The 27,067-nt window shown below is 48.8% G+C and overlaps 1 protein-coding gene across 1 annotated transcript in view; it reads left to right on the top strand.

Moving 5' to 3' along the window:
* BAZ1A (bromodomain adjacent to zinc finger domain 1A) overlaps positions 1-27,067 on the top strand; it is a 758,495-nt gene that overhangs the window by 545,252 nt on the left and 186,176 nt on the right. Inside the window, exon 17 of the mRNA XM_085627428.1 lies at positions 23,275-23,847. Within this exon, the coding sequence (XP_085483554.1) occupies positions 23,275-23,847 (573 nt within the window). The remainder of the gene's footprint in view (positions 1-23,274; positions 23,848-27,067) is intronic.

Raw genomic sequence — 27,067 nt, 5'->3', positions numbered from 1 at the left:
TGCTCCGCAAGATCTACAGATGGATCCCGACAAACACAAGGAAAACAGTCACCCAGGCCCTAGTCAGCAGCAGACTCGACTACGGAAACGCCCTTTATGCCGGAGCCACGTCCAAGCTCATCAACAGACTACAGAGAATCCAGAAAACCTGGTTTTGAGCAGAGCCTCTGCTCTGGGAGTCCCAGGTGCTTAGAGCCAAAATGTAGCCAGGTCCGGCGGGGTTTGTGAGGTTGCTGTCCACAAGAGGTGCCGGGATGTAGCAGGAGCAGGTTCAAGGGTCGACAGGCCGGTAGAGCTGGGGCCAAAGCAGTTGGTGTCTTCCTCTTCTTAGCAGATGCACGGCAGGTCGTCTTTCTTCTTGCTCTTCTTAGTTTTTCGCAATCTGGAATCTGAGAAAGAAAGGTTCAGGTTGCCCCTAAATACTAGATTTAGGGGCGTTACAGGTAGGTAAAGTGCAGTGACCAATGGGTCCCTGGGGTGGGTACACCCCCTATCCTGCCACTCTCCTGTGGGAGGGGGGCAGTAGCCTAGTCCTGATTGGGCAAGGCCTCCCGTCTTCAAGATGGCGAGTGCTCAGAGATGTGCTTCACCTCGCCTCCCCCACCTGAGGGGTGGGATTGGTTAGGCTGGCACATCCCCTGTCCTTATTTGGGGTTTCCGGCCAGTCTTCCTGCCAGAGTGGGGGTGAAAACCAGTGGGGGCCAGTTTGCTGGGTACAGCAAGTTGCCTGGGGAAGCTCACAGAGGCGGCATGCCTTTGAAGCTTCCCCCTGTCCATCCTGGGGGAGGAGATCTAGCACCTCGCCCAGGATGTGCGTTGTTGCAGGTCCAGCAACATGTCTGCTGTGTGGCAGCCTAGGCAGCCTCCCAGACCAAACGTGGATATTAGGTTAGGTTTCATGGGGCATCTCTAAGATGCCCTCTGTGGTGTTTTATACATTAAATCCCACACTGGCATCAGTGCGGGTTTAATGTGCTGAGAAGTTTGATACCAAACTTCTCAGTCTTCAGTGTTGGCATCAAGGTGCTGTGGAGTTCGTGTTTGACGATGGCAGCACTGCACTTAGTGTCCAGGAATGGATCTGGGTACTGTAGGGGCACAGGGCTCATGCTCCTGTGCCCACACCACTGGCATAGGGCACCCAGGGGTGGCTGATGTATGCCAGGGCAGTGTAGGTGGTGGGCATGGCACACAGGGATGTGTGCCATGTCGACTTTGTTTTGTCTTGTACCCAGACACTCGGCCTGCAAGGGCAGTGTGTGTGTTAGGGTACAGGGCCTCTCCCTGGTCACAAGGCCCTGGGTACCTAGGGTACCATTTACCAGGGGCTGACATGTGGCCAGGGTTTGCCAATTTGGGTTTGAGGTTTTTAGGGAAGGAACATAGGCCCTGGGCACCTGATTGGCAGGGGTCCAGGGCACACTTAGTCAAAGTACATTCAGCAATTCAGCAAAAAGTGGGGGCATACCATGCAAGAAAAATGGCACTTTCTCACCTGCACAACAGAGGACTCTTTAGGCTTTCACCACCTACTCCAGAGGGCGGCACATTATCACACTGACCCAGTAGTGGAGGATTTCCTCCTAGACACCTTCAATGATGCACATAGGTCTACTGCTATACTACCTATGCTAAAAGGGGTAATCAAACATGTGCCAGAGGTTTTTAAAGACCCAGTCAGGGCTAGGAAGAGATCAAATTCCCAGGCGTTAGGCGAAGCACCACCACCTGACAAAGAGTCCAAGCTCCTAGACGCGTCAGGAAAATGCACTGCGTCTCAGGCTGCCAATATATGGCGTATCGCCAACACTCAAGCGCTATTGGCCAGATACGACAAAGCGCATTATGATGAGCTAGAAACCATCATGCACCATCTCCCAGAAAACTACAAAAATAGGGCTAATGAATTGATTCAAGAGGGGAAAACCATAACCAATACCTCTATACGCTGTGCCCTAGACGCGGCAGACACAGCCTCCAGGGCCATAAACACCAGTGTCCTCCTCCGTCGCCACGCCTGGCTAAGAGTTTCCGGTTTTAAACCTGAGGTACAAGCCTCCATATTGAACCACCCATTTGATCAACAACATTTATTTGGTCCAAAGGTTAATGAGGCCCTCGAAGATGAAGAAAGACACTGATACGGCGAAATCTATGGGAGCCTTACAGTCACACCCTCCTAGGCGCTCCTTTCGCCGCTCTTCCTTTCGGGGCACAGGCAGTGGCTACTCCTCAGATAGCGCCTCCACATCCTACAAATCCCCTCCTCAGTCCACCTTCACAAGGGGTTATCAAAGAGGCGGCTATAGAGGCAATAATAATAAAGGCAGAGGCAAAACCAATACCGTCCGCTCTGCCACACCGCCTACCCAATGACTTTCCCCTACTCCCTCCAGACCATCCCACTCCGGTCAGGGGCAGACTACAAAATTTCCTTCACGTCGGGGAGACCATCACCTCAGACAGATGGGTGACTCAAATTATTCATTCAGGGTACTGCCTAGAATTAACATCTACCCCCCCAAACATTCCACCCAGGAAACGCCCAGTGTCACAAGAACATGCCACATTACTAAAACAGGAGGTAATCTCCCTCCTGCAAAAACAAGCCATAGAGCAAGTCCCCGTCAATCAGCAAAATTTAGGGGTCTACTCCCTGTACTTTCTGATACCAAAAAGAGACGAGACTCTACGACCTATTCTAAATCTCAGGCCTCTAAACACTTACATACATTCAGACCATTTTCACATGGTAACCCTTCAACAGGTTCTTCCACGCCTCTCCCAGAACGACTTTCTCACCACACTGGACTTGAAAGACGCATACGTCGCATACTTTCACATTCCAGTACACCATGCTCACAGAAAGTACCTAAGATTTGTAGTGGACGGGCAACACTACCAATTCAAAGTGCTCCCGTTCGGGGTCACAACAGCACCAAGGGTATTCACCAAGTGTCTAGCAGTAGTGGCGGCACACCTCAGAAGACAGCACATTCACGTCTTCCCATATTTGGACGACTGGCTAATAAAAGCCACGTCCTACAACCAATGTGTACACCACACCGCCACTACAATCAAGCTACTTCACCAGCTAGGTTTCACGGTGAACCACCAAAAGTCCCACCTGATACCATCACACACAAAGCAATACCTCGATTCCACCATAGACACCTCAAAAGCCATAGCCTATCCCAATCCTGCCAGGATTGCAAGCATCCAGGCTCTGCGTCAAAAATTTACACTTCAACACTCTCTCCCAGCAAGAGTGTTTATGCAACTAATAGGGATGATGGCCTCTTGCATTTTCATAGTGCCTCACGCAAGACTCCAGATGCGTTCACTCCAGGAGTGCTTAGCACGCCAGTGGAACCAGGCCCAGGGGCAACTGACAGATCTGGTGTTGGTGGACGGTCGCACCCATCGCTCTCTGCAGTGGTGGAACACCACAAATCTTTCCAAAGGTCGACCGTTCCTGGACCCGGTCCCACAAATAATCCTAACTACAGACGCATCGCTCTCCGGCTGGGGAGCTCATCTGTTACACCTCAGTGCAGGGCACATGGATGCCGCAACAAAAGTTACTCCACATCAACCATCTGGAGTTACTGGCAATCTTTCTTGCCCTAAAATCCTTTCAGACGCAGATTTCAGGCAAGGCAGTCCTCATTCGCACAGACAACATTACTGCCTAGTACTACATTCAAAAACAGGGGGGCACACACACTCCACAGCTCTCTCAACTAGCACAGAGCATATGGAGATGGGCAATTCCGCAAAAAATCTACACGTCCCAGGAGTCCAAAACACCATGGCAGATCTGCTCAGCAGACAAACGCAACAGATCCACGAATGGGAACTTCACCCACAGGTTCTTCACCCGTTCTTTCAGAAGTGGGGGCACCCTCAGACATCTTCGCCACCCACGAAAACAAAAAATGCCCAAGCTTCGCCGCCAGATACCCACACCCATTGTCCAAAGGCAATGCGATATGGATGAACTGGTCAGGCAAATTTGCGTACGCTTTTCCACCTCTCCCACTAATTCCATTAGTGGTGCGAAGGCTACAACAGCACTCCCTCACGCTCATCCTGGTAGCTCCAACATGGGCCAGACAACCGTGGTACACCACGCTGCTGGAACTCTCAGTAGTGCCACACCAAAAGTTACACCTCTCACCATGCCTCAGAACCATGGAGAGATCAGGCACCCGGACCCAGCTCAGCTCAACCTTGCGATCTGGCTCCTGAGATCTTAGAATTTGGATACCTTAACCTTCCCCCTGATTGCATGAACATTATCAGAGAAGCTAGACGCCCTACTACTAGGGCATGCTACGCCGCAAAGTGGAAAAGATTTGTTGTTTACTGCCATAACACAATCAATCTTCTAGATGTATCCATACAGCACATCATATGTTACTTGCTCCATCTACAAAGGTGTAACCTAGCATATACATCCATTCGGTTACACCTCGCAGCAATTGCTGCTTACCTACAGAACAGACAGCACCTATCACTTTTCAGGGTGCCTGCCATAAAAGCCTTCATGGAAGGCCTCAAAAGAGTAATTCCACCCAGCGTACCACCCTCACCTGTGTGGAAATTAAATGTAGTTCTCACAAGGCTAATGGGGCCGCCTTTCGAACCTTTACATAAATGTGAGCTGCAATTTCTCACATGGAAAACAGCCTTTCTGGTGGCCATCACTTCCCTTAGGAGGGTCAGTGAAATACAAGCACTCCCTATACAGGAACCTTTTCTCCAAATGCATCAGAACAAGGTTGTACTCCGCACCAACCCAAAATTCCTACCCAAAGTCATTTCCCCCTTCCACCTGAACCAATAGGTAGAATTACCGTTTTTTTTCTCACAACCTCACACTGTTGCGGAAAGGGCTCTACACACACTGGATGTTAAAAGGGCCTTACTTTACTATATCCAAAGAACACAACCTTTCAGAAAGACCAAACAGTTATTTGTCTCTTTCTCTCCACCACATAAAGGCAACCCCATCTCTAAATCAGAGATAGCTAGGTGGATTGTAAAATGCATACAGATTTGCTACCACAAAGCAAAACGAACGCTATCTGTTCCCCCCTAAAGCCCATCCTACAAGGAAGATAGTGGCTTCTATGGCTTTTCTAGGGAACATACCATTAGATGACATCTGCAAAGCAGCGACCTGGTCAACACCGCACACTTTCACAAAACATTACTGTGCAGATGTGCAAACCAAGCAACAAGGTAGTGTGGGCCAGGCTGTACTAAAAACACTGTTCCAAACCACTGCAACGGATACCGGTGGTCGCCGCTAGGGTTGGGTACTGCTATATAGTCTATGAAAAGTGTGTAATCTGCAGCTCATATGCCTTGAACGGAATATGCTACTTACCAGTATGCATCTGTTCTTGGCATGTAGAGCTGCAGATCTACACACGCCCACCCGCCTCACCGGCTACCTGTATCCGTTCCAGTCTATCTTATTTAGATACAACACACATGGGTTTCTTCACTATTATTACTACGCTCCATCTTTCCCTGTTGGCGAAAAACAATCTGAGGATGGAGCCGAAGCCCATGCGCAATACGAACCAAAGGAGGAGTCACCGACCTCGTGACTTCCAAAGACTTTCCAAGAGGAAAAACAAACTGCAAACATCCAGGCCCAACACCAGATGGCGATCTATGCAAAAGTGTGTAGATCTGCAGCTCCACATGCCAAGAACAGATGCATACTGGTAAGTAGCATATTCCTTACTCACCTGTTTCGAGGAACTGTCCCAGGACTGAATCTAGGATCCAGTCCTGGAGTTAGAAAAGTAATCCTAAAAGTAATCAATTGCATTTAACTTGAAATTCCCATTGAGCTCAATGTAATATTGTGTTTGAAATTGTGTTGCCTGTTGCAACAAACTGTAACTATTACATTCAAAACTCAATTGCCTATTGCAAAGTATTTAACTAAAGCATCACATTCTAAGAAAGTATATTTTAATACCTATTGGTTCTAGAATAAAAAAACATATATATTTTTTTTATATAAACCATTGGCCTAGTGTTCAGTTATTGAGTGTGTGAGACCATTTGCTGACTGCGTGCAACAAAGTGCTTTACACTGTCCTCTGATACTGCCTTACTGCTCGACCAAGCTACCACTTTAGAGAGTAAGGTTATGTTCGAGTCATGTGGGCTGCTGAATTCATATCTGTGCATAGATCGCCGCCTAGTGTTGGGTCCGGATGTTTGCACGTTGTTGTCCTGGAAGAGTCTTCGAAGTATCCTGAGATGGGTGACTCCTCCCTGGACCACAGTGCGCATGGGCATCCTCTCCATCCTCAGATTGTTTTTTTCCGCCATTGGGTTCGGATGTGCTTATCTTGACTCAAGTTAGGGAAACCTTTTTTCAGGCCAAAAGGCCTTTAGTTCGCGTCGGTACTGTTCCCGATCGGTATCGACAGTTACTTGTTAGTTTACTGACTTCAACAACAACTCTTTCGCATCATATTCGACCATCGACCCCACATCGACGATGGAATCGAGGACACCATTCAAGCGGTGTCCTGTTTGCAATGCGAAATATCCCCATGTCGACGTCCACCCGGTGTGCAACAAATGCCTTTCACCGGATCACGACGAATCCACATGTATGGCCTGTGCCCGATTCCGATCCAAAAAGACTCTCCGGAATCGACGAGCAGCGAGACTTCAAGCGCAGCAAGCGGCACCGGCCCGACCAACATCTTCAGCGCCGAGGACGAGGATGTGGAAGGCGTGGAGAACCTACCCTCCAGCCCCGCTTCCGAACACGATTCTGGATCGGAAGACATCGAAGAACAACTCTTTCACAGGGATGAAGCCGACACCGAGGTAGGAGACTACGATGAGGCCTTAGGGGCCGAAGAAAGTAGCTCCGGTGACGAGCACGGCCTACCCGTACAGACGGAGGATATCCCAGTGCGTCAGTCTATGGCTCCGGTCTAGGGATCGCCTTCGGGCCTTACCCAAGACCTATCCCGCAGTTCTTCGGCCCCGCCCTCTGGCCCGGCCTCGGACATTCAGCGACAGCCATTAGTACCCAAAACGACTGGTTTCCCTTCGTCGAAACCGAAACCAAAAGTCGTATCGGTTCCACAGAAACCGAAACTGAAAGTGACACTGGTCCGATCGAAGCCCACTACACCTTCGACGCCAGCCAAACCCGTCGGCACCGACCGCACCAAACGAGACTTCGGTGCCGAACTCGCAGCAGCCGACGTCGGCGCCGACACACGGAAAAAGGCCATCGGTACCACCAAACCGCCTCGGCACCGAAACAATCGGCTCCGGCCACGAAGGTCAAAATGGCCGCTGCGTCGCACACCACTTCGAAAGCAGCACCTAAGGCCCAATAATCGACGCCGTCGACGGCTACTACCTCTCCTTGACTCGATGACCCCGTGGCCCCGGAGAAGTCCACGCCTGCCTCTACAGAACCGCTCGGCGCCAAAGAACCGTCGGCGTTCCAGGTGCGACAAGTTGCAGCGTCCTTGCAACGCATCAAAGAAAAGGCAGCCCTCCAGAACACGTCGGGCTCTGAGCCGAAAAAAGCTCAAAAAGCTTCTCCTGCAACACCCGACATCACTTTTGGCCTGCCGCCATCCACGGCGCCCAAAATGTTTGAAATCAGAACACGTGTCACCCAAACTAGGATCACACCTGCCGACCGCTCTCCTACGGGGACGTCACCGTCCCACATCATCGATGCCGACACCGGCAAACTTATGCTCCACAAGCGGAGAATATCTTCCGAGCGAGCTTTGGACTCCTACCGGATCCCGCTAAAGAAAAAGCTGCCAGCAGATTCGGAACCAGTTCTTTACGAACGTCTCCATACCTCCTACCTAGATCCACAGCCCTTCTCTCCGACACCCTCCGAAACCGACGTTTTGGAGGACTACATGGGTGACGACGTCCCCTACCCCAAAGAAATGGACCCTGAAGGCCAACAGGACCCTGACCAGGTTTGGGATGACCCTGTAGACCCGGGTGCACCTATGGATACACAGGACACGCAGCTATATGGCGCGAAAACGTCTCCCACAGAGGACACTGCCGCATTCAACGCCCTCATTGAACGTGCTGCGGCCAATCATGGTGTGCAACTCCACTCTGACACAATCGAGGACGATTTTCTAATGGTTACTTTCGCATCCTCAGAAAGGAATATCAAAACTCTACCCATGTTGAAAGGTGTCCTCAAACCAGCAAAGGACATTTTCAAAGAACCCACCAGGGCAAGAGTAATAAACCCCAGGATCGACAAAAAATATAGGTCGGCGCCTGGAGACCCTACGTACATTAGAGGCCAGTTGCCTCTGGATTCCATCGTAGTCGCTAATGCTCGCAAACGGGCGCACTCGCAGACAACTGGGGATGCTCCACCCCCGGACAAAGAGTCCAAGGTGCTAGAGACCTCCGGCAAACGGGTTGCAGCCCAGGCAGCTAACATATGGCGTATTGCCAATACCCAGGCGCTCCTAGCTCGCTACGATCGCACACACTATGACACATTAGAAACCCTACTCCAACATCTCCCTGACCAATACAAAGAGGGAGCAGAGATCCTCATCAGGGAGGGACAACTCCTCACGAACGCATCCATTAAGTGTGCACTGGATGCCGCAGATACAGCTGCCAGAGCAATAAACACCAGCGTCATGCTACGACGACACGCCTGGTTACGAATCTCCGGATTCAAACCTGAGGTTCAAAATAACATCCTCAATCAGCCGGTCAACCCCGACTGCTTATTCGGACCAGAAGTTGACACCACACTAGAAAAAATAAAAAAGGACACAGACACTGCAAAGTCCATGGGGGCTCTCCAAACGCAGACCTTTCGGAGTGGCTCCTTTCGTCGCCCCGGAAATAGAGGAGCAGGTAGAGGACAGGGGTCACAGCAAACCTACAACAAGGGCAACACACAAAGTACCTACGATAAAAACACCCGGGGTGGTTATCGTGGCTCCAGCACAAAGGGCAGAGGACGCGGATACGGCAATACCAGGTCCTCCCCCAAGAACAAACAGTGACGCCCTCTCCCTTCCTCCTGACCACATAACACCTGTCGCGGGAAGGCTACAAAGGTTCCTGTCCACGTGGAACAACATCACCACGGACAGGTGGGTCAAAGATATTATCAAACACGGTTACTGCCTAGAATTAACCTCCACTCCACCCACAATACCGCCAAAACACCGTCCTATGTCCTCAGAGCACTTAGCGCTATTACAGCAGGAAGTGCTAAGTATGCTGGAAAAAGGCGCAATAGAGGTCGTACCCGTCCACGAGCAAGGTACGGGGGGGTACTCCCTGTACTTCTTAATACCAAAAAAGGACGGGTCACTCAGACGTATACTAGACCTGAGACCCCTTAACCGCTACATTCTCTCGGAGCATTTCCACATGCTCACCCTACAACAAGTCCTCCCGCTGCTCAAACAGGGAGACTTCCTGGCCACGCTAGACCGCAAAGATGCGTATTTCCACATACCCATTCACCCCTCACACAGAAAATATCTCAGGTTCACTATTCAAGGGCAGCACTACCAATTCAAGGTTCTTCCCTTCGGCGTGACAACAGCACCCAGAGTTTTCACAAAGTGCCTAGCTACTGTGGCTGCACATCTACGGAGGCAACACATTCACGTCTATCCTTACCTGGACGACTGGCTTGTTCAGGCAAAGTCAGCCCAGCAATGTGCCAGCCACATGTCCCGCACCATTCACCTTCTTCACAGTCTGGGGTTCTCACTAAATTATCCGAAATCACATCTCCAACCCGCACACGTACAACAGTACCTAGGTGCGACCATAGACACTCTGGCGGCCACAGCTCAGCCAAATTTAGTGAGGATCAACAGCATGCAACTGCTGATTTCCAAGTTCAAACCCCAACACTCCCTTCCTGCGCGAGTGTTCATGCAGTTGATAGGCATGATGGCCTCCTGCATTTTCATAGTCCCACACGCGAGACTACATATGCGCCCGCTTCAGGAGTGCTTAGCACGTCAATGGAATCAGGCTCACGGGCAACTAAAAGACCTAGTGTTGGTGAGCGGTCGGGCATACAACTCTCTGCATTGGTGGAATCCACAAAACCTTTGCAAGGGCCGACCGTTCCAAGAGCCTGTTCCACAAATAATACTGACAGCGAACGCGTCTCTCCAGGGATGGGGAGCTCATGTACTCAACTACACAGTGCAGGGACTATGGACAATACAACAAAAGAAGATGCACATCAACCTTCTAGAACTGATGGCAATCTTCCTGGCAATGAAAGCATTCAAAGTACATTTGTGCAGCAAAGTAGTGTTGATCCGGACGGACAACATGACTGCCATGTACTACATACAGAAGCAGGGAGGAACACACTCTCCACAGTTGTCTCATCTGGCTCAGAGCATGTGGAAGTGGGCCATTCAGAGGAACATGTTCCTCATGGCGGAACACCTCCCCGGCAAGGACAACCAGATGGCGGATCTGCTCCACAGACACAGCCACCAAATGCACGTGTGGGAGTTACACCCATCAGTACTCCAACCGTACTTCCAGCAGTGGGGTCATCCAGAGATAGACCTATTCGCCACAAGCGAAAACGCAAAATGCCAAAGCTTTGCCGCCAGGTTCCCACATCCGCAGTCGCAGGGCAATGCGATATGGATGAACTGGTCCGGCAGATTTGCGTATGCTTTTCCCCCAGCACCATTGATACCTCTGGTGGCACGCAAACTCAGACAACACTCACTGACACGCATCCTAGTTGCTCCCACATGGGCGCGCCAACCATGGTACACCACCTTTCTCGAACTTTCCGTGGTGCCGCATCAAAGGCTGCGGATCAAACCCGCGCATTTGACGCAGAACCATGGAGAGATTCAGCACCCAGATCCGCAACAGCTGAATCTGGCTCCTGAAGTCCTAGAGTTTGGCTACCTAAACCTGCCACCTGACTGTATGGACATCATTAAGGAAGCTAGAAGACCCACTACCAGAGCTTGCTATGCAGCCAAATGGAAAAGGTTCGTCATTTATTGCAATAACAATGACATTAACCCGCTAGACGCATCCATCCAAAACATAATCTGTTACCTCTTACACCTATACCGATGCAATCTGGCATACACCTCCATACGTGTCCATTTGACCGCAATATCAGCCTATCTCCAGAACAGGCAGCACCTCTCTTTATTCAGAGTGCCTGCCATCAAAGCATTCTTGGAAGGACTCAAACGTGTAATTCCTCCAAGCCACCCACCAGCTCCAATGTGGAACCTCAACTTGGTCCTCACACGCCTGATGGGTCCACCCTTCTAACCTCTACACTCATGCGAGATTCAATTCCTCACCTGGAAAGTAGCTTTCCTAGTAGCGATCACTTCTTTGAGGAGAGTTAGTGAACTCCAGGCACTAACCGTTCAAGAGCCATTCATACAGGTTCACGCCAACAGGGTCGTACTACGTACCAACCCCAAATTCATGCCCAAGGTGATATCGCAGTTCCACATGAACCAAACTATCGAACTGCCTGTTTTCTTTCAAAACCCACAAACTGTCGCGGAAAGAGCACTCCATACACTAGATGTAAAGAGAGCCCTCATGTACTATATAGACAGGACTAAAGTCTTTAGGAAAACAAAACAACTTTTCGTTGCCTTTGCCCCACACCACAAAGGTAACGCCATCTCCAAAGCAGGTATATCCAGATGGATCGTTAAATGTTTTCAAATTTGCTATCAAAAAGCTAAACGCACATTAACAATTCCCCCACGAGCCCACTCAACACGTAAGTTAGGGGCCTCCATGGCTTTTCTGGGAAACATCCCTTTGCATGATATATGTAGAGCAGCCACCTGGTCCACTACACATACATTTACCAAACACTATTGTGTAGATGTGCAATCAAAACAGCAGGCAGCTGTAGGACAGGCTGTTCTCAAAACTCTTTTTCAGACCGCTGCAGCTGGCACTGGTAGCCGCCGCTAATAGAGGGTACTGCTATATATTCTATGCACAGATAAGAATTCAGCAGCCCACATGCCTCGAACTGAATATGCTACTTACCAGTATGCATCTGTTCTTGGCATGTAGGGCTGCTGACATTCATATCGCCCACCCTCCTCCCCGGCGCCTGTAGCAGCTGCAGCTCTCAGAATTACTGTAAGCATGGTCATCATTTTCTGTATCTACTCCATCACTGCCACAATGGCGAAAAACAATCTGAGGATGGAGAGGATGCCCATGCGCACTGTGGTCCAGGGGAGGAGTCACCTATCTCAGGATACTTCGAAGACTCTTCCAGGACAACAACGTGCAAACATCTGGACCCAACACTAGGCGGCGATCTATGCACAGATATGAATGTCAGCAGCCCTACATGCCAAGAACAGATGCATACTGGTAAGTAGCATATTCAATCTAACTTTACCCTCTGCCAAACCTCTGGGGACTGTAGGCTCTGTACACACTGTACCTATTTGGGAACAGTTTATACGGAGCCACTTTCCTACAGTGAGTATAAAGGGACAGGGCCTCTAAGGGTGGCACAATAAATGCTTCAGCCCTTAGAGGCCTTCCCTGGCCTTGGTACCTGTAGTACTATTTACAAGGGGCTACCCTGTGGCCAGAGAGTGCCTATTGGGAGTATAATGTGGGAAAGAACACAGACCCTGGGAACCTGATTGTCAGGGACCCAGGGCACATCAAGTCAAAGTGCATCAGTAGTCTGGCAAAAAGTGGGTGGGGGGTTGGGGGGGGGGTTACTGCAACAGCAACCCAGCTTCCTACAGTAAGTTGGTCACCCACAGTCTTCAGACAATTGCCAACCGCCATGTTGCTGCACCAAGGACCAGGAACCGATGCTCAAAGTTGCACCAGAGTTATCCAAGCCTTGGAGAGTCATTTGAGTGGAGCCTGGTCACCTTGATGCTGAGCAATCGCCCAGGGAAGTATTTTTCTGTATCCGCAATACTGGGCAACTGTTAGCTCCATGGCATCTGGACTTCTGCTAGCTCCAAGAGGACTTCAAAAGATATCGACCCTGTGACGAGGACTGCCTCACCCCCTTTGTAGGCTGAAGAGTAGTTGCAGGAATTCTGTAGACTGCATCACATCCCCAGCATCGTTGAGAATCTTCTGCATCCTTTACATCAGGACCGCTTCCAAAGGAATTCTTTGCTTCGATTTGCTATACCTTGTAAATTCTATACCATCAAAACCCTCCGGTGCAGCCTCCTTGTGATATCCAGAAACACAGCCTAATTTTCTAAATTGGTGTTGGATTTTTTAAAGTTGTTTATTTCTTCTATGTTTTGTGCTATTTGAATGCTTTACACTTGTTCCATTGTGCAAGCCTTGGTCTACAGCCACAGCTACCCAATATTGGGCTGAAGTGTGACAGAGAAGACCTACTGGACCTAAAGGGGTTGGTAAATGTATTACACGGGAAGGTTACACAACCACACCACATAATACACCCCATTTCATCACAGCTTCCCTACAGTTGCAGGGATGTGGAATTCCTATAGCCCGACGCCCAGGACATATTGTTTGGGGTCAGGGGCGACAAGTTTTAATGTGCACTTTGTCCTTGGGACAAGCAGGCCCAACCCCCTGCAGTACAAACCCTCTGGCTGCTAGTTTGCAGTACCCCATTAAGGATCAGGGAAGGGCACTGCCTGCAGTTAAGTTAATATTTGCATATGTTAATGCTGTTCAAACTTGAATTTATGGTTCATTAATTGAAAGCCTTTATTAGGGTGAGCGCTCTCAGTAAATGTAAGTTCTGAATGCACTACTGACAGTGGTTCCAGTATAAAAATGTGTACTAACGGTTTCAAAGTTTAGCAATATGAGGCTATGCATAATGTTCCCAGAATGCTCTCCGATTGGATGTACATTTTTCCAGAAGCTTGAAAGCAAGATTAGTGATTTTTTGCTTTCAATATAAAATGTTACTAAAAAATGAAAGTAGGAAACTTTTTTTTTTGCTAAACCAGTGTTTCCCAAACTGTGGTCCGGGGACCCCCAGGGGTCCGTGACACATTGTCAGGGGGTCTGCAGGCAGCAGTTTTAAAAGCACTGCAAAGTTCATGGTATAACTAGCAGTTTTCAAGCACCAATAAAAGTGTCTAGATAGCGCCAGTGATTAATGTACCTGCTGGAGAGAGATGAGAGTTTTGTCCAGTGTCTAATGTAGCACAGAGGGTTAATATGCCTACTGCAAACAACGTGTACCATGCATTTTAAAAAACAGTATTTTATGTGCATAGGTCATAATTGAGAATTGTAATCTAGCACAGTGACATATAAACTGTCATTAAAGAGCTGCTTGCAAACTGCATGGTAGCTTATGTTTTTTCCCAGTCTTTAGTTATCTTGATTCTGTTAAAAACGTTTATTTGTGTGGAAATATATTTCTAATGTTAAAGTCAATGCTAACCATTGTGTTATGTTCCGAATCCTGAGTTTGTACTTTTCCAGACCAAGCACTCTTTAAAAATGCCTACCAGTATGAATGACATGTGAATCCTACTCCTTGCAGTCCCCTTTGTCTTTTGTAACATTTTCCATACACTGATTTACACGTATGATTCATTGTTTCTATATGTGTGTGATGTAAAGTGCTCTGACATCCTACAATGGTATGAGAGATGCTATAATACAAATGAAATACATGTGAAAGAGGGGCTATGGAGAGATGAAAGGCACTGTTGGAGGGTGATAATAAGGGAATCATTGAAGAACCCCAACAAAGATTGTCGTATCCTGGTGCATTGTAAGCTCTTCATGTTCGAGGCATGTGGGCTGCTGAATTCATATCTGTGCATAGTGTTGGGTCCGGATGATTGCACATTGTTGTCCTGGAAGAGTCTTCGAAGTATCACGAGATAGGTGGCTCCTCCCCTGGACTACAGTGCGCATGGGCATCCTCTCCATCCTTAGATTGTTTTTTTCCGCCATTGGGTTCGGATGTGCTTATCTTAGCTCAACTTAGGAAAATTCAGTTTAAGGCCAAAAGGCCTTTAGTTATCGTCGGTACTGTTCCCGTTCGGTATCGACTAGTTTCTGTAGTGCTTTAGCACCTTCTTCAAGCTTTCGGATCCGCTTGGTCCGAACATCGCACTTCGATCGACGATGGAATCGAGGACTCCCTTCAAAAGATGTCCTTTATGCCACGCGAAATACCCACACATCGACGTCCACCCGGTGTGCAACAAATGTCTCTCACCGGATCACGATGAGTCGAAATGTATGGCCTGTGCCCGGTTCCGCTCGAAGAAGACTCTCCGGAATCGACGGGCAGCGAGACTGGAGGCGCAGCAATCGGCGCCTGCCCCGGCCAACATCTTTAGCACCGAAGAAGAGGACGCCGAGAGCGTGGAAGACGTAGACTCCAGCCCCGCTTCCGAACACGACTCACGATCGGAAGACGACGATGTGGAAGAAGTCGTCGAAGAGGTAGGAGACTACGATGAGGCCCTTGGGGCCGAGGAAGATAGCTCCAGCGAAGAGCTAGGCCAACCCGTCGATACGGAGGCCGAAAAAATAAGTCGTCAAAAGGCTCAGGTCGAGGGATCGCCTTCGGGCCTTACCCAAGATCAATCTCACGGTTCTTTGGCCCTGCCTCCAGGCCCGGCCTCGAACATTTCACAAGAGCCATTATTATCGAAGACGACTGGATTCCCTTCAGCGAAACCAAAACCATCCATCGCACCAGTTCCATCGAAACCGAAAGTGAAACTGGATGTGATCGGCTCGAAACCCTCCACTCCTTCGACGCCGGCAAAGGTCATCGGCTCCGAACGCGCAAAAAGGGATTTCGGTGCCGAGCCCACCGCAGCGGATACGGGTACCGAGCCGAAGAAGAAGGCCCTCGGTCCCCACAAGGCACCTCGGCCTCTGGCACTGACGATTACGGCCCAAACCACCAAAGTCAAGGTGGCCACCCCGTCTGCGTCAACGTCGAAGACGGCGGCGCCTGCCAAGTCATCGACTCCACCGAGCGTCGATACCTCTCTTCGGATCGATGACCCCATGACTGCAAAGAAGTCGGATGCCGCTTCGACGCCTATCTCCAAGGTGCCGATCGGTTCCAAGGAGCCATCTGCGTTCACCGTGCAACAGGTCTCAGCATCGTTGCAACGCATCAGAGAACGGGCAACCCTCCACTCTACGTCGGGTCCCGACACGCACAAGGCTGCGAAATCACACTCTGCGCCGGCCAACATCACGTTTGGGTTGCCGCCATCCACGGCGCCGAAAATGTTCGAGATTCGGACACGTGTCCGCCAAACACAGTCCCCATCCACTGGACAAACGGATTTCGAGCCTTCACAGGCACAATTTATCGACGCCAACACTGGTAGGTTGATGCTCCGCAAGCGGAAAATCACACCAGAGAGGGGATTGGACTTCCTACAAAATTCCTCTCAAACACAAATTGCCGGCAGGATCAGAGCCAGTGCTTCATGAACACTTTCAACCTTTCCATCAGGATTCACCGTCCTTTTCTCCTACGCCTTCAGCGGCAGACACAGGAGAGGACTATGTAGGGGATGATACCACCTACCCTGGGGATATCGATCCTGATGATCACCTGCAAGACCCAGATCAGGCATGGGATGACCCCACCGACCAGGGTACCGCACCAGATACCCATGACACGCAGCTTTATAACATAAAGACATCTCCCACAGAGGACACTGCTGCCTTTAATGCCCTTATAGAACGGGCTGCTGCCAATCATGGAGTAGAACTCCATTCTGACACTGTCGAAGAAGACTTCTTGGTGGACACATTCGCCTCCTCTGAGAAAACCGTCAAAACTCTGCCAATGTTGAAGGGAGTTCTAAAACCTGCAAAAGACATTTTTAAAGAAACAACCAGGGCACGGGTGCTGAACCCCAGGATCGAAAAGAAATACAAGCCTGCACCCGGAGACCCTATGTACATTAGGGGTCAGTTACCTTTAGACTCCATGGTTGTTGCTAATGCTCACAAAAGAGCCCACTCACAAACAACGGGTGATGCTCCTCCCCCAGATAAGGAGTCCAAAGTGCTGGAGACATCAGGCAAACGGATTGCAGCGCAAGCAGCAAACATCTGGCGCATTGCCAACACACAGGCACTCCTGGCCCGTTATGATAGGTCCCACTACGACACACTAGAATCACTGGTACAACATTTGCCAGATGAATATAAAGAGGCGGCGGAGCTCCTTATCAGAGAGGGACAACTCCTTACCAATGCATCCATCAAGTGCGCACTGGATGCAGCCGACACTGCGGCGAGGGCAATCAACACAAACGTCATGTTGAGGAGGCATGCATGGTTGAGAATCTCAGGCTTCAAGCCTGAGATTCAGAACAATATCTTAAATCAACCAGTCAACCCAGACTTTTATTTGGCCCTGAAGTTAACACTACCCTTGAGAAAATTAAAAAAGACACTGACACTGCGAAATCCATGGGGGCTCTGCAGACGCAGCAGTTTCGTAGTGGCTCCTTTCGTCGCCCCGGGAATAGAGGAGCAGCTAGAGGTCAGGGGTCACAGCAGCAGTACACTAAAGTGGGCACACAAAGTAACTATGATAAAACCACCAGAGGTGGATATCGTGGCTCCAGCACCAAAGGCAGAGGACGTGGGTACGGCAACACCAGGTCCTCCCCCCCAAAAACAAACAGTGACGCCCTCTCCCTGCCCCCCGACCACATAACACCTGTCGGGGGGAGACTCCAACAGTTCCCGTCAGCCTGGAAAACCATCACCACAGACAGGTGGGTCAGGGACATTATCCAGCACGGTTACTGTCTCGAATTAACGTCCACTCCACCCAACATACCGCCAAAGCACCGTCCTATGTCCGTAGAGCACGTGGCTTTATTGCAGCAGGAAGTGCTAAGTATGCTGCAAAAAGGTGCAATAGAGGTCATGCCCGTCAACCAACAGGGGACAGGGGTGTACTCTCTGTACTTCTTAATCCCAAAAAAGGACGGTTCGCTCAGACCTATACTAGACCTCAGACCCCTCAACCACTACATTCTCTCAGAGCATTTCCATATGCTCACCCTACAGCAGGTTCTGCCGCTACTCAGTCAGGGAGACTTCCTAGCCACACTGGACTTGAAAGATGCTTATTTCCACGTACCCATCACACAGGAAATATCTCAGGTTCACTATTCAGGGGCATCACTATCAGTTCAAAGTTCTCCCCTTCGGAGTAACAACAGCACCCAGGGTCTTTACCAAGTGCCTAGCAACAGTGGCTGCACATCTACGGAGACAACACATTCACGTCTTCCCTTACCTGGACGACTGGCTTGTTCAGGCAAAGTCAGCCCAGCAATGTGCCAGCCACATGTCCCTCACCATTCACCTTCTTCACAGTCTGGGATTCTCACTAAATTACCCAAAATCACATCTCCAACCCGCACACGTACGACAGTACCTGGGCGCGACCATAAACACTCTGGCAGCCACAGCTCAGCCAAATTTAGTGAGGATCAACAGCATACAACTGCGAGTGTTCATGCAGTTGATAGGCATGATGGCCTCCTGCATTTTCATAGTCCCGCACGCGAGACTACATATGCGCCCGCTTCAGGTGTGCTTAGCAGGTCAATGGAATCAGGCTCACGGACAATTAAAAGACCTAGTGTTGGTGAGGGGTTGGGCATACAACTCTCTGCATTGGTGGAATCCACAAAACCTTTGCAAGGGCCGACCGTTCCAAGAGCCTGTTCCACAAATAATACTGACGGCGGACGCCTCTCTCCAGGGTTGGGGAGCTCATGTACTCACTTACACAGTGCAGGGACTATGGACAACGCAACAAAAGAAGATGCACATCAACGTTCTGGAACTGATGGCAATCTTCCTAGCCATGAAGGCATTCAAAGTACACTTGTGCAACAAAGTCGTGTTGATCCGGACGGACAACACAACTGCCATGTACTACATACAGAAGCAGGGAGGAACACACTCTCCACAGTTGTCTCATCTGGCTCAGAGCATGTGGAAGTGGGCCATTCAGAGGAACATATTCCTCATGGCGGAACACCTCCCGGGCAAAGACAACCAGATGGCGGATCTGCTCAGCAGACACAGCCACCAGATGCACGAGTGGGAGCTACATCCGTCAGTACTCCAACCGTACTCCAACAGTGGGGTCATCCAGAGATAGACCTATTCGCCACAAACGAAAACGCAAAATGCCAAAGCTTTGCCGCCAGGTTCCCACATCCGCAGTCACAGGGCAATGCGATATGGATGAACTGGTCCGGCAGATTTGCGTACGCTTTTCCCCCAGCGCCATTGATACCGCTAGTGGCACGCAAACTGCGACAACACTCACTAACACTCATCCTAGTTGCTCCCACTTGGGTGCGCCAACCATGGTACACCACCTTTCTAGAACTTTCCGTGGTGCCGCATCAAAGGCTGCGGATCAAACCCGCACTTTTAACGCAGAACCATGGCGAAATTCAGCACCCAGATCCGCAACAGCTGAACCTGGCAATCTGGGTCCTGAGGTCATAGTTTGGCTACCTAAACCTGCCACCTGACTGTATGGATATCATCAAAGAAGCCAGGAGACCCACGACCAGAGCTTGCTATGCGGCTAAATGGAAGAGGTTTGTCATTTACTGCAACAACAATGACATTAACCCGCTGGACGCATCCATTCAAAACCTCATCTGTTACCTCTTACACCTATACCGATGCAATCTGGCATACAACTCAATACGTATCCATTTAACCGCGATAGCGGCATATCTTCAAAACAGGCAGCACCTCTCTTTATTCAGAGTGCCTGCCATCAAAGCCTTCTTGGAGGGACTCAAACGAGTAGTTCCCCCAAGACACCCACCGGCACCGGTGTGGAACCTCAATTTGGTCCTCACCAGATTAATGGGTCAACCCTTTGAACCTCTCCATTCATGTGAGATTCAATTCCTCACCTGGAAAGTAGCTTTCTTAGTGGCAATCACTTCGTTAAGAAGAGTTAGTGAACTCCAGGCACTAACCATTCAAGAGCCGTTCACGCAAACGGGGTTGTACTACGTACCAACCCCAAATTCATGCCCAAAGTGATATCGCAGTTCCACATGAATCAAACTATTGAACTGCCTGTTTTCTTTCAAAATCCACAAAATGTCGCAGAGAGAATGCTCCATACACTAGATGTAAAGAGGGCCCTCGTGTACTATATAGACAGAACTAAGGACTTTAGGAAAACAAAACAACTTTTCGTTGCCTTTTCTCCACAACACAAGGGCAACGCCATTTCCAAAGCAGGGATAGCCAGATGGATCGTTAAATGTATTCAAATTTGCTATCAAAAAGCTAAACGCACATTAACGATTCCCCCACGAGCCCACCCAACACGAAAGTTAGGGGCGTCCATGGCTTTCCTAGGAAACATTCCTTTACAGAAAATATGTAGAGCAGCCACATGGTCCACTATACATACATTTACCAAACACTACTGTGTAGATGTACACTCAAAACAGCAGGCAGCTGTAGGACAGGCTGTTCTCGAAACTCTTTTTCAGACTGCTGCAGCTGGCACGGGTAGCCGCCGCTAATGGAGGAACTGCGATATATAATCTATGCACAGATATGAATTCAGCAGCCCACATGCCTCGAACTGAATATGCTACATACCAGTATGCATCTGTTCTTGGCATGTAGGGCTGCTGACATTCATATCGCCCACCCTCCTCCCCGGCGCCTGTAGCGGCTGCAGCACTCAGAATTACTGTATAGCATGGTCATCACTTTCTGTATCTACTCCATCACTGCCACAATGGCGAAAAACAATCTAAGGATGGAGAGGATGCCCATGCGCACTGTAGTCCAGGGGAGGAGCCACCTATCTCGTGATACTTCGAAGACTCTTCCAGGACAACAATGTGCAATCATCCGGACCCAACACTAGGCGGCGATCTATGCACAGATATGATTGTCAGCAGCCCTACATGCCAAGAACAGATGCATACTGGTAAGTAGCATATTCATTACTATTCTTTAAAAGCTAATACAATACAATACCTAATGATAAATGTGTTGTAGAATGCACCATGGTTTCCTAAAATGTTCTGGGGGGGATAGCCTCCCAAAGCCCTCTGTGTAGTGGTCAGGCTCACTCACTGCACTTGGGTGCACCGTATGGGGACTGGTCTGAAATCATTTGCCAGGGCTGCTTTGGGTTTCCAGTCTGGCCCTGGCAGGAGCAGGAGCCTCGTGCTGCGAAGTAAAACTAACCATTTAAAAGTTAGTCACGGAGATGCAGCACCAACCTTCCCATTAACATGTTTCCTTTTTTTGCTAGTTCTTTCAATATAAAATACTAAGTTCCTCAGTAATGCGAGTATTTGTTTTGTGCACACGTGTGTTTATTTTTTTTCGAATTACTGTTTTAATGTTTGAAATTTAAATCATACATATTCCTTGGGGGTCCCGGGCTTCCAGTAGTGACTCAATGGGGGTCCTCGGGAGTCAAATGTTTGGGAACCACTGTGCTAAACTACTGTAAAATTTCAGCATCATTTAGTAAAATGTTTTGATGCATGCTAGTATTCCCCAAAATATTCATATTAGCACATCAGTGTAACCAGTTTCAATAACATTTTGGGAAACATTAAAACAACAAGCATTGGCAAAGCCAATAGGTCTGAAATGGTGGTCAGCTTTTTAGTTTTGGCACTGCGTGACTTGTTTTGGCATGGTTTTTGTAAAACCTTATTGATGTGAGAGCTACCGGACCCTCACCATTATAACAAACATTGGCTAAAGCAAAAATTGCTATTGGTCTCAAAAAAGCACACACTGCCACATTAGTTACTGGCACTGTACAAAAATGATTTGTGTGCCGATATGCTCCTTGTGAAAGAGCAGAATGCTGTCACTCGCCGTGAAGCCAGCCGATACAGAGAGAGAGAGAGAGAGAGAGAGAGAATTTTAGTAAACACAAAAGGTCCTGGTTAACGTAAGACCAAATTAGGGGCCCAATTATTAAAGAAAGTCTCAAAAGTGCACCCTTGGTATATGTCCTTGCTTTAAGGGCACCAATATGGCTTTCGTCAATTCACAAGAATTTACAGCAGTAGGGCAAGAGATAGTGCTCCTAGAAAATATTTGTGAACTGCATTTTAGCATGAGCATATATGCATGTGTGGATTTGCTCATGCGAAAACCTGAGTGTTTGCAAGTTTATTTTCCCTTCAACCAATTTTTTCCCAACTCTGGAAGAAAGTTTACTTCTGCCATTGTCAGGAGTAAATTTACAACATTTCTCAGTATTGGAAAAGATTAGAGAAGAGTTGTTGAAAACCCTTAAAACATGCAAGTTAGTAGGTTTGCAGACTCAAAAGGACATTCCAATCCTGGAACTATTGTTTACCACTACCTTCAGTCCCAGTATGTAGATCTGCAGAAACATAGCAACATAAAGGGATTGCTAGTATTCAAACACTACTATGGTATGAGCCCTGGCATAATCAGAGAGGCTATATAAGAGCTCTTATATAATGAGATTGCTGCCATTATCTGTCGGTACACAACATGGCACCAAAGGGACAAGTGGATTTTGTTACAGGACAAGTAGTTTTATGAAGCACCTGCCCGATGGACAAGTAGATATTTTAATAAATTCCACACCCCTGCAGTTGGTCACACCCAAACAGATTTGGGGCCCCACTCACAGAATACCCACTACAACATGGCACCACTGATCCTGTTGCACAGACAGCCCCATCTATGGACGACACACTGAATTATACACAACAGCTTCATAAGGCACAAGTTGAAAATAGGTCTTTGGTGTTTAATTTTGTGCCCCCCCATCCACCTCCTCCACAGTGGCAGTCTGCCTGCAACCTGGATGACTTGCACTTCTCCACTTTGAGGTATTGTTGATCTATCTTGTGTACCCCCCACCCAATATATGCTGCTGTCACTACTGGAATGTCAGCTTATTTTTGTTCTTACTTTTTAATATGAACCAATCTAATAATTACAAAAATCCAGTTTATCACTTTAACTGTAATCTTGCGCAATGGTGTCACCCGAGAGGCATTGGGTTTGCTATGTTTTTGAGGCCACGATCGTCGTAGATCTTCTCCTGAAGAGTTTACCATGATTTGCGCTGAACAGTGGATGTTTGTTACTTTTGCATTAAGTGGACTAAAACTACCTTTATATTGTTGTAATATTTTTTTCTTGTTCCAGGAAATAAAAATCCGAATTGCTCGAAGGCCATGTGCCAAGACCCGGAAGGCGAAGTACCGGAGCCTCTGAGTGCGGATGAAGAAGGCTCATGGAGGCAGGAGCTGCAGTGCAAGGAGGAGGAACTGCTGGAGAAGATCCAGAGTGCCACCACATGTACCAATGTATTTCCTTTAGGCCGGGACCGCCTTTATCGACGCTACTGGATATTTGCTGCGGTCCCAGGACTCTTTGTGGAAGAGGACTACACTGGCTTGACAGAAGATATGCTGATGCATAGACCAAATTCCATATCCCAAAAAACTGAGCAATCTGAAGAACCTATTACTATTGAAGATACCCAGGACTCTATTGAAAGTACTTCCTCTTCCCCTATTGCTGTTGATCCCCCCCAGCCAGTAAACAGGCCAAATCGCTGGTTCTATTACGGCTCTTCTAGTCAGCTAGATGAACTGATCGAGTCTCTGAACAATCGTGGGCTTCGAGAGAGCGCCCTTAAAGAAGTCCTTGTACAGGAGAAGTTTCGAATCTGTGAGAAGCTTATTGGTGCCTGTGTGGAGCGGTACCACATCACGGGTAAGAGCGCTACCATTATACTATACTTTGTTCTGACTGTTTATAATTGGTCTGTAATGCGTGCAGACTTGTGATTGTGCATCTTCATCTAGTTGTGTTAAATGCCTGTAATGTGCCATTTTCCTTGAACACGAGGTTCAGATAGCTGTATTTGATGAACCCTGTCAAATTCCCATTATCCTTTTGTGAAAGTGTCTTAAATGAATGTGGTTAGACTGAGTAATGAAATTCCCGTCTTTGCTCATTGTAGAGATCATGCATCATAGGTAAGACAATGATTATTGTAGTTCAAGTCTTGAAGTCTGCTGTAATGGGAACTGGCATGTCTGCACCCAGTCCGCATCTCTTCACCAACATCTGCCAATGAAGCACAAGTGGGAGTATGTGCTTGACCATGCCCTGTTATTGTGCCCACTTATGCCTCCTGTTCGGATTGTCCTTTTTAGGTCTCCACTAATAGCACATGTGCCACCTGTTGCAAGACTATTGTTAGCTTACAGTGAGGCTTGAGCCAGTCCGTTGCTTAACATTGAATGGCTTCATTGTTTAAGGAATGGCTTGTGTGTGCTTTTCTTCCTCTTGTTTGTCCCTCTCCTGGTACAAATAAATACTAGATTTAGGGGTGTTACAGGTAGGTAAATGTTTGAGACCAATAGGGTCCCTTCCCTGGGGTGGGTACACTCCCTATTATGCCACCCTCCAGTGGGAGGGGGGGGAATAAGCCTTTCCCTGGTTGGCTGGGTCCCAGCATCCTCAAGATGGCAGGGACTCAAGGTTGTGCTTCACCTCGCCTCCCCCATCTTAGGGGTGGAGTTGGCAGAGGTGGGCCCTCTCTCTCCCTCACTGATCTGGGGAAGCTCACATAGGCGGCATGCCTTTGAAACTTCGCCTTAGTGAACCCTGCCCATCCTGGGGGAGGAGGCTTGGCACCTCGTCCTAGGATGTTCAGTGTTTCAGGCCCCCGAGAGCAGCAGGCTCTCGACCCAGGGGTCCAGAATCATGTCTGGTGGTGGCAGCTGAAAGCAGCCACTCAGCCTGGGCACTAGTGGTAGGTTGTTTTTCAGAGGGCATCTCTAAGATAAAAATGTGTGCATTTTTTATTAAATCCCACACTGGCATCAGTATGGGTTTAATGTGATGAGAAGTTTCTCACTTTTCAGTGTCGCCATTATGGTGCTGTGGAGTTTGTGATGACAAACACCCAGCACCATAGACTCCTAATGGCAGCACTGCACTTACAATGCCTAAGAATAGACTTAGACACTGTGGGGGTACAGGGCTCATGCACCTGTACCCTTACCACTGGTATAGGGCACCCAGCTAGAGGGGTGACTGATCTATGCCAGGGCAGTGGGTTGTAGGCCTGGCACACAGTGATGTGTGCCATGTCGACTCTTCACTTTGTTCTGCACCAAGACACGCAGACTGCAAAGGCAGCGTGTGTGTGTGGAAAGATACAGCGTCTCTAAGGGTGGCACAATAAGTTCTGCATCCCTTAGAGGTCTCCCTGGTCACAGTGCCCTGGGTACCTGTTGTACCATTTACCAGGGGCTGACCTGTGGCCAGAGATCCCAATTGGGTTTGGGTTAGTTTTGGGGAAAGAACACAGGCCCTGGGAACCTGATTGGCAGAGACCCTGGGCACCAAGTCAAAAGTGCATCACTAGTCTGGCAAAAAGTGGGAGGTTTACTGCAACAGAAACCCAGCGTTGAAGGCATGTGAGCTATAGGTCACATGCTACGCATAGATCGCCATCTAGTGTTGGGTCCGGATGTTTGCTCTTTGTTTTTCTTCGAAGAAGTCTTTCCAGTCACGAGGTAGGTGACTCCTTTAGGTGATAGTGCGCATGGGCATCGACTCTATAGTTGGATTGTTTTTTTCCGCCATCGGGTTTGGATGTGAATTGTTGCTCTCCGGTTCGGCACAGTTATCCGGGCTCCCTTCGACGCGCAAACCACTACCCTTTACCGATTTGTTTATCAATTGCGTTCCCATTCCCGTGTATCATTTACACTTGAAATCCTTCGATTAGAAAATTCGGGGGGGGGGGGGCCGATGAGCCTAACCGAGCAGGGGTCGATAGCAGTCGATGGAACGGACTCCATTCAAATTCTGTCCTGGGTGTCACACTAAGTTTCCGCGCACCGACTTGCAGGAAGTGTGCAACCTTTGCCTATCCACGTGAACACGAAGAGAAAGTCTGCAACACATGTCGGTCGTTTCGATCGAAGAAGACACTCCGTGATCGTCTTGCTCAACGTCACAAAATGCATCAACAAAGCGGCTCTGCGTCGGATTTCATCGGACTCCGAACATGAAGAATCCCACGCCCAAGAAGCCGAATTCGAGTAGGAACACGTCTCCATGTCTGAAGCAGACTCCGATACCGAAGACCTCACACCGGGCCATGGATCTTGAGTACAGAGACTTCCTTTCCCTACCACCTCCTCCATAAAATGGCTCCGTTCCCTCTTCCTTCGGGCCAGGGTCAGCACCAATAAAGTTTTGAGCCCCCCGCCTTCAGGCTCGGCGCCGAGGCACAAAGGAAATCCTTCCGGCTCGGGCTCTACTCGTCCACACGCCGGTGCAGATCCAAAACCTTCGGCATCGAAATCGACCACCTACTGGTCTCCATTCCAGTGTTATCGAAGGCTAAATCTTCAGAGCCGAAATCTTCAGAGCCGAAAATTTAGTCAAAACTTTTAATGCAAAAATCGGCATCTAAAGAAACCAGTTAAACCACAGGCCTGAAGTTCTACCTTCCAATCCGAACCAAAAAGAAATTGTGATTAATCCAGAAACTGGACATAATCATGCCAAATTGCCTGAAAAACCGAAATTGGCCATACCAGATGATTACCACAGTCCTCTAAAGAAAAAAAATGTGGGTACTAACTCTTCTCTACCTTATATTCCGCCTCCTTTACCCACTGATCCAAACTTGCTCATTACACCCATACATTCTCCTTCACCACTATCACCTGACCCACAGGAAGCAGGGGATGGTAATGAGTATATCTTACAGGATACTGACCCATGGGAAAAGTATTACACTGACCCACAGCCTGATAGTGATCCTGACCTATATCCTTCCAATCAATCAATCATAACATTTGTATAGCGCGCTACTCACCAGGAAGGGTCTCAAGGCTCATGGGGGAAGGGGGCAGCTACTGCTCGAACAGCCAGGTCTTGAGTTGTCTCCTGAAGGCGAGGTGGT

Source organism: Triturus cristatus, chromosome 9 (assembly GCF_964204655.1).
Source record: "Triturus cristatus chromosome 9, aTriCri1.1, whole genome shotgun sequence".
NCBI lineage: Eukaryota > Metazoa > Chordata > Amphibia > Caudata > Salamandridae > Triturus > Triturus cristatus.
The sequence above is the reverse complement of the archived record's forward strand: the minus strand, read 5'-3'. Positions and strand labels throughout refer to the sequence as shown.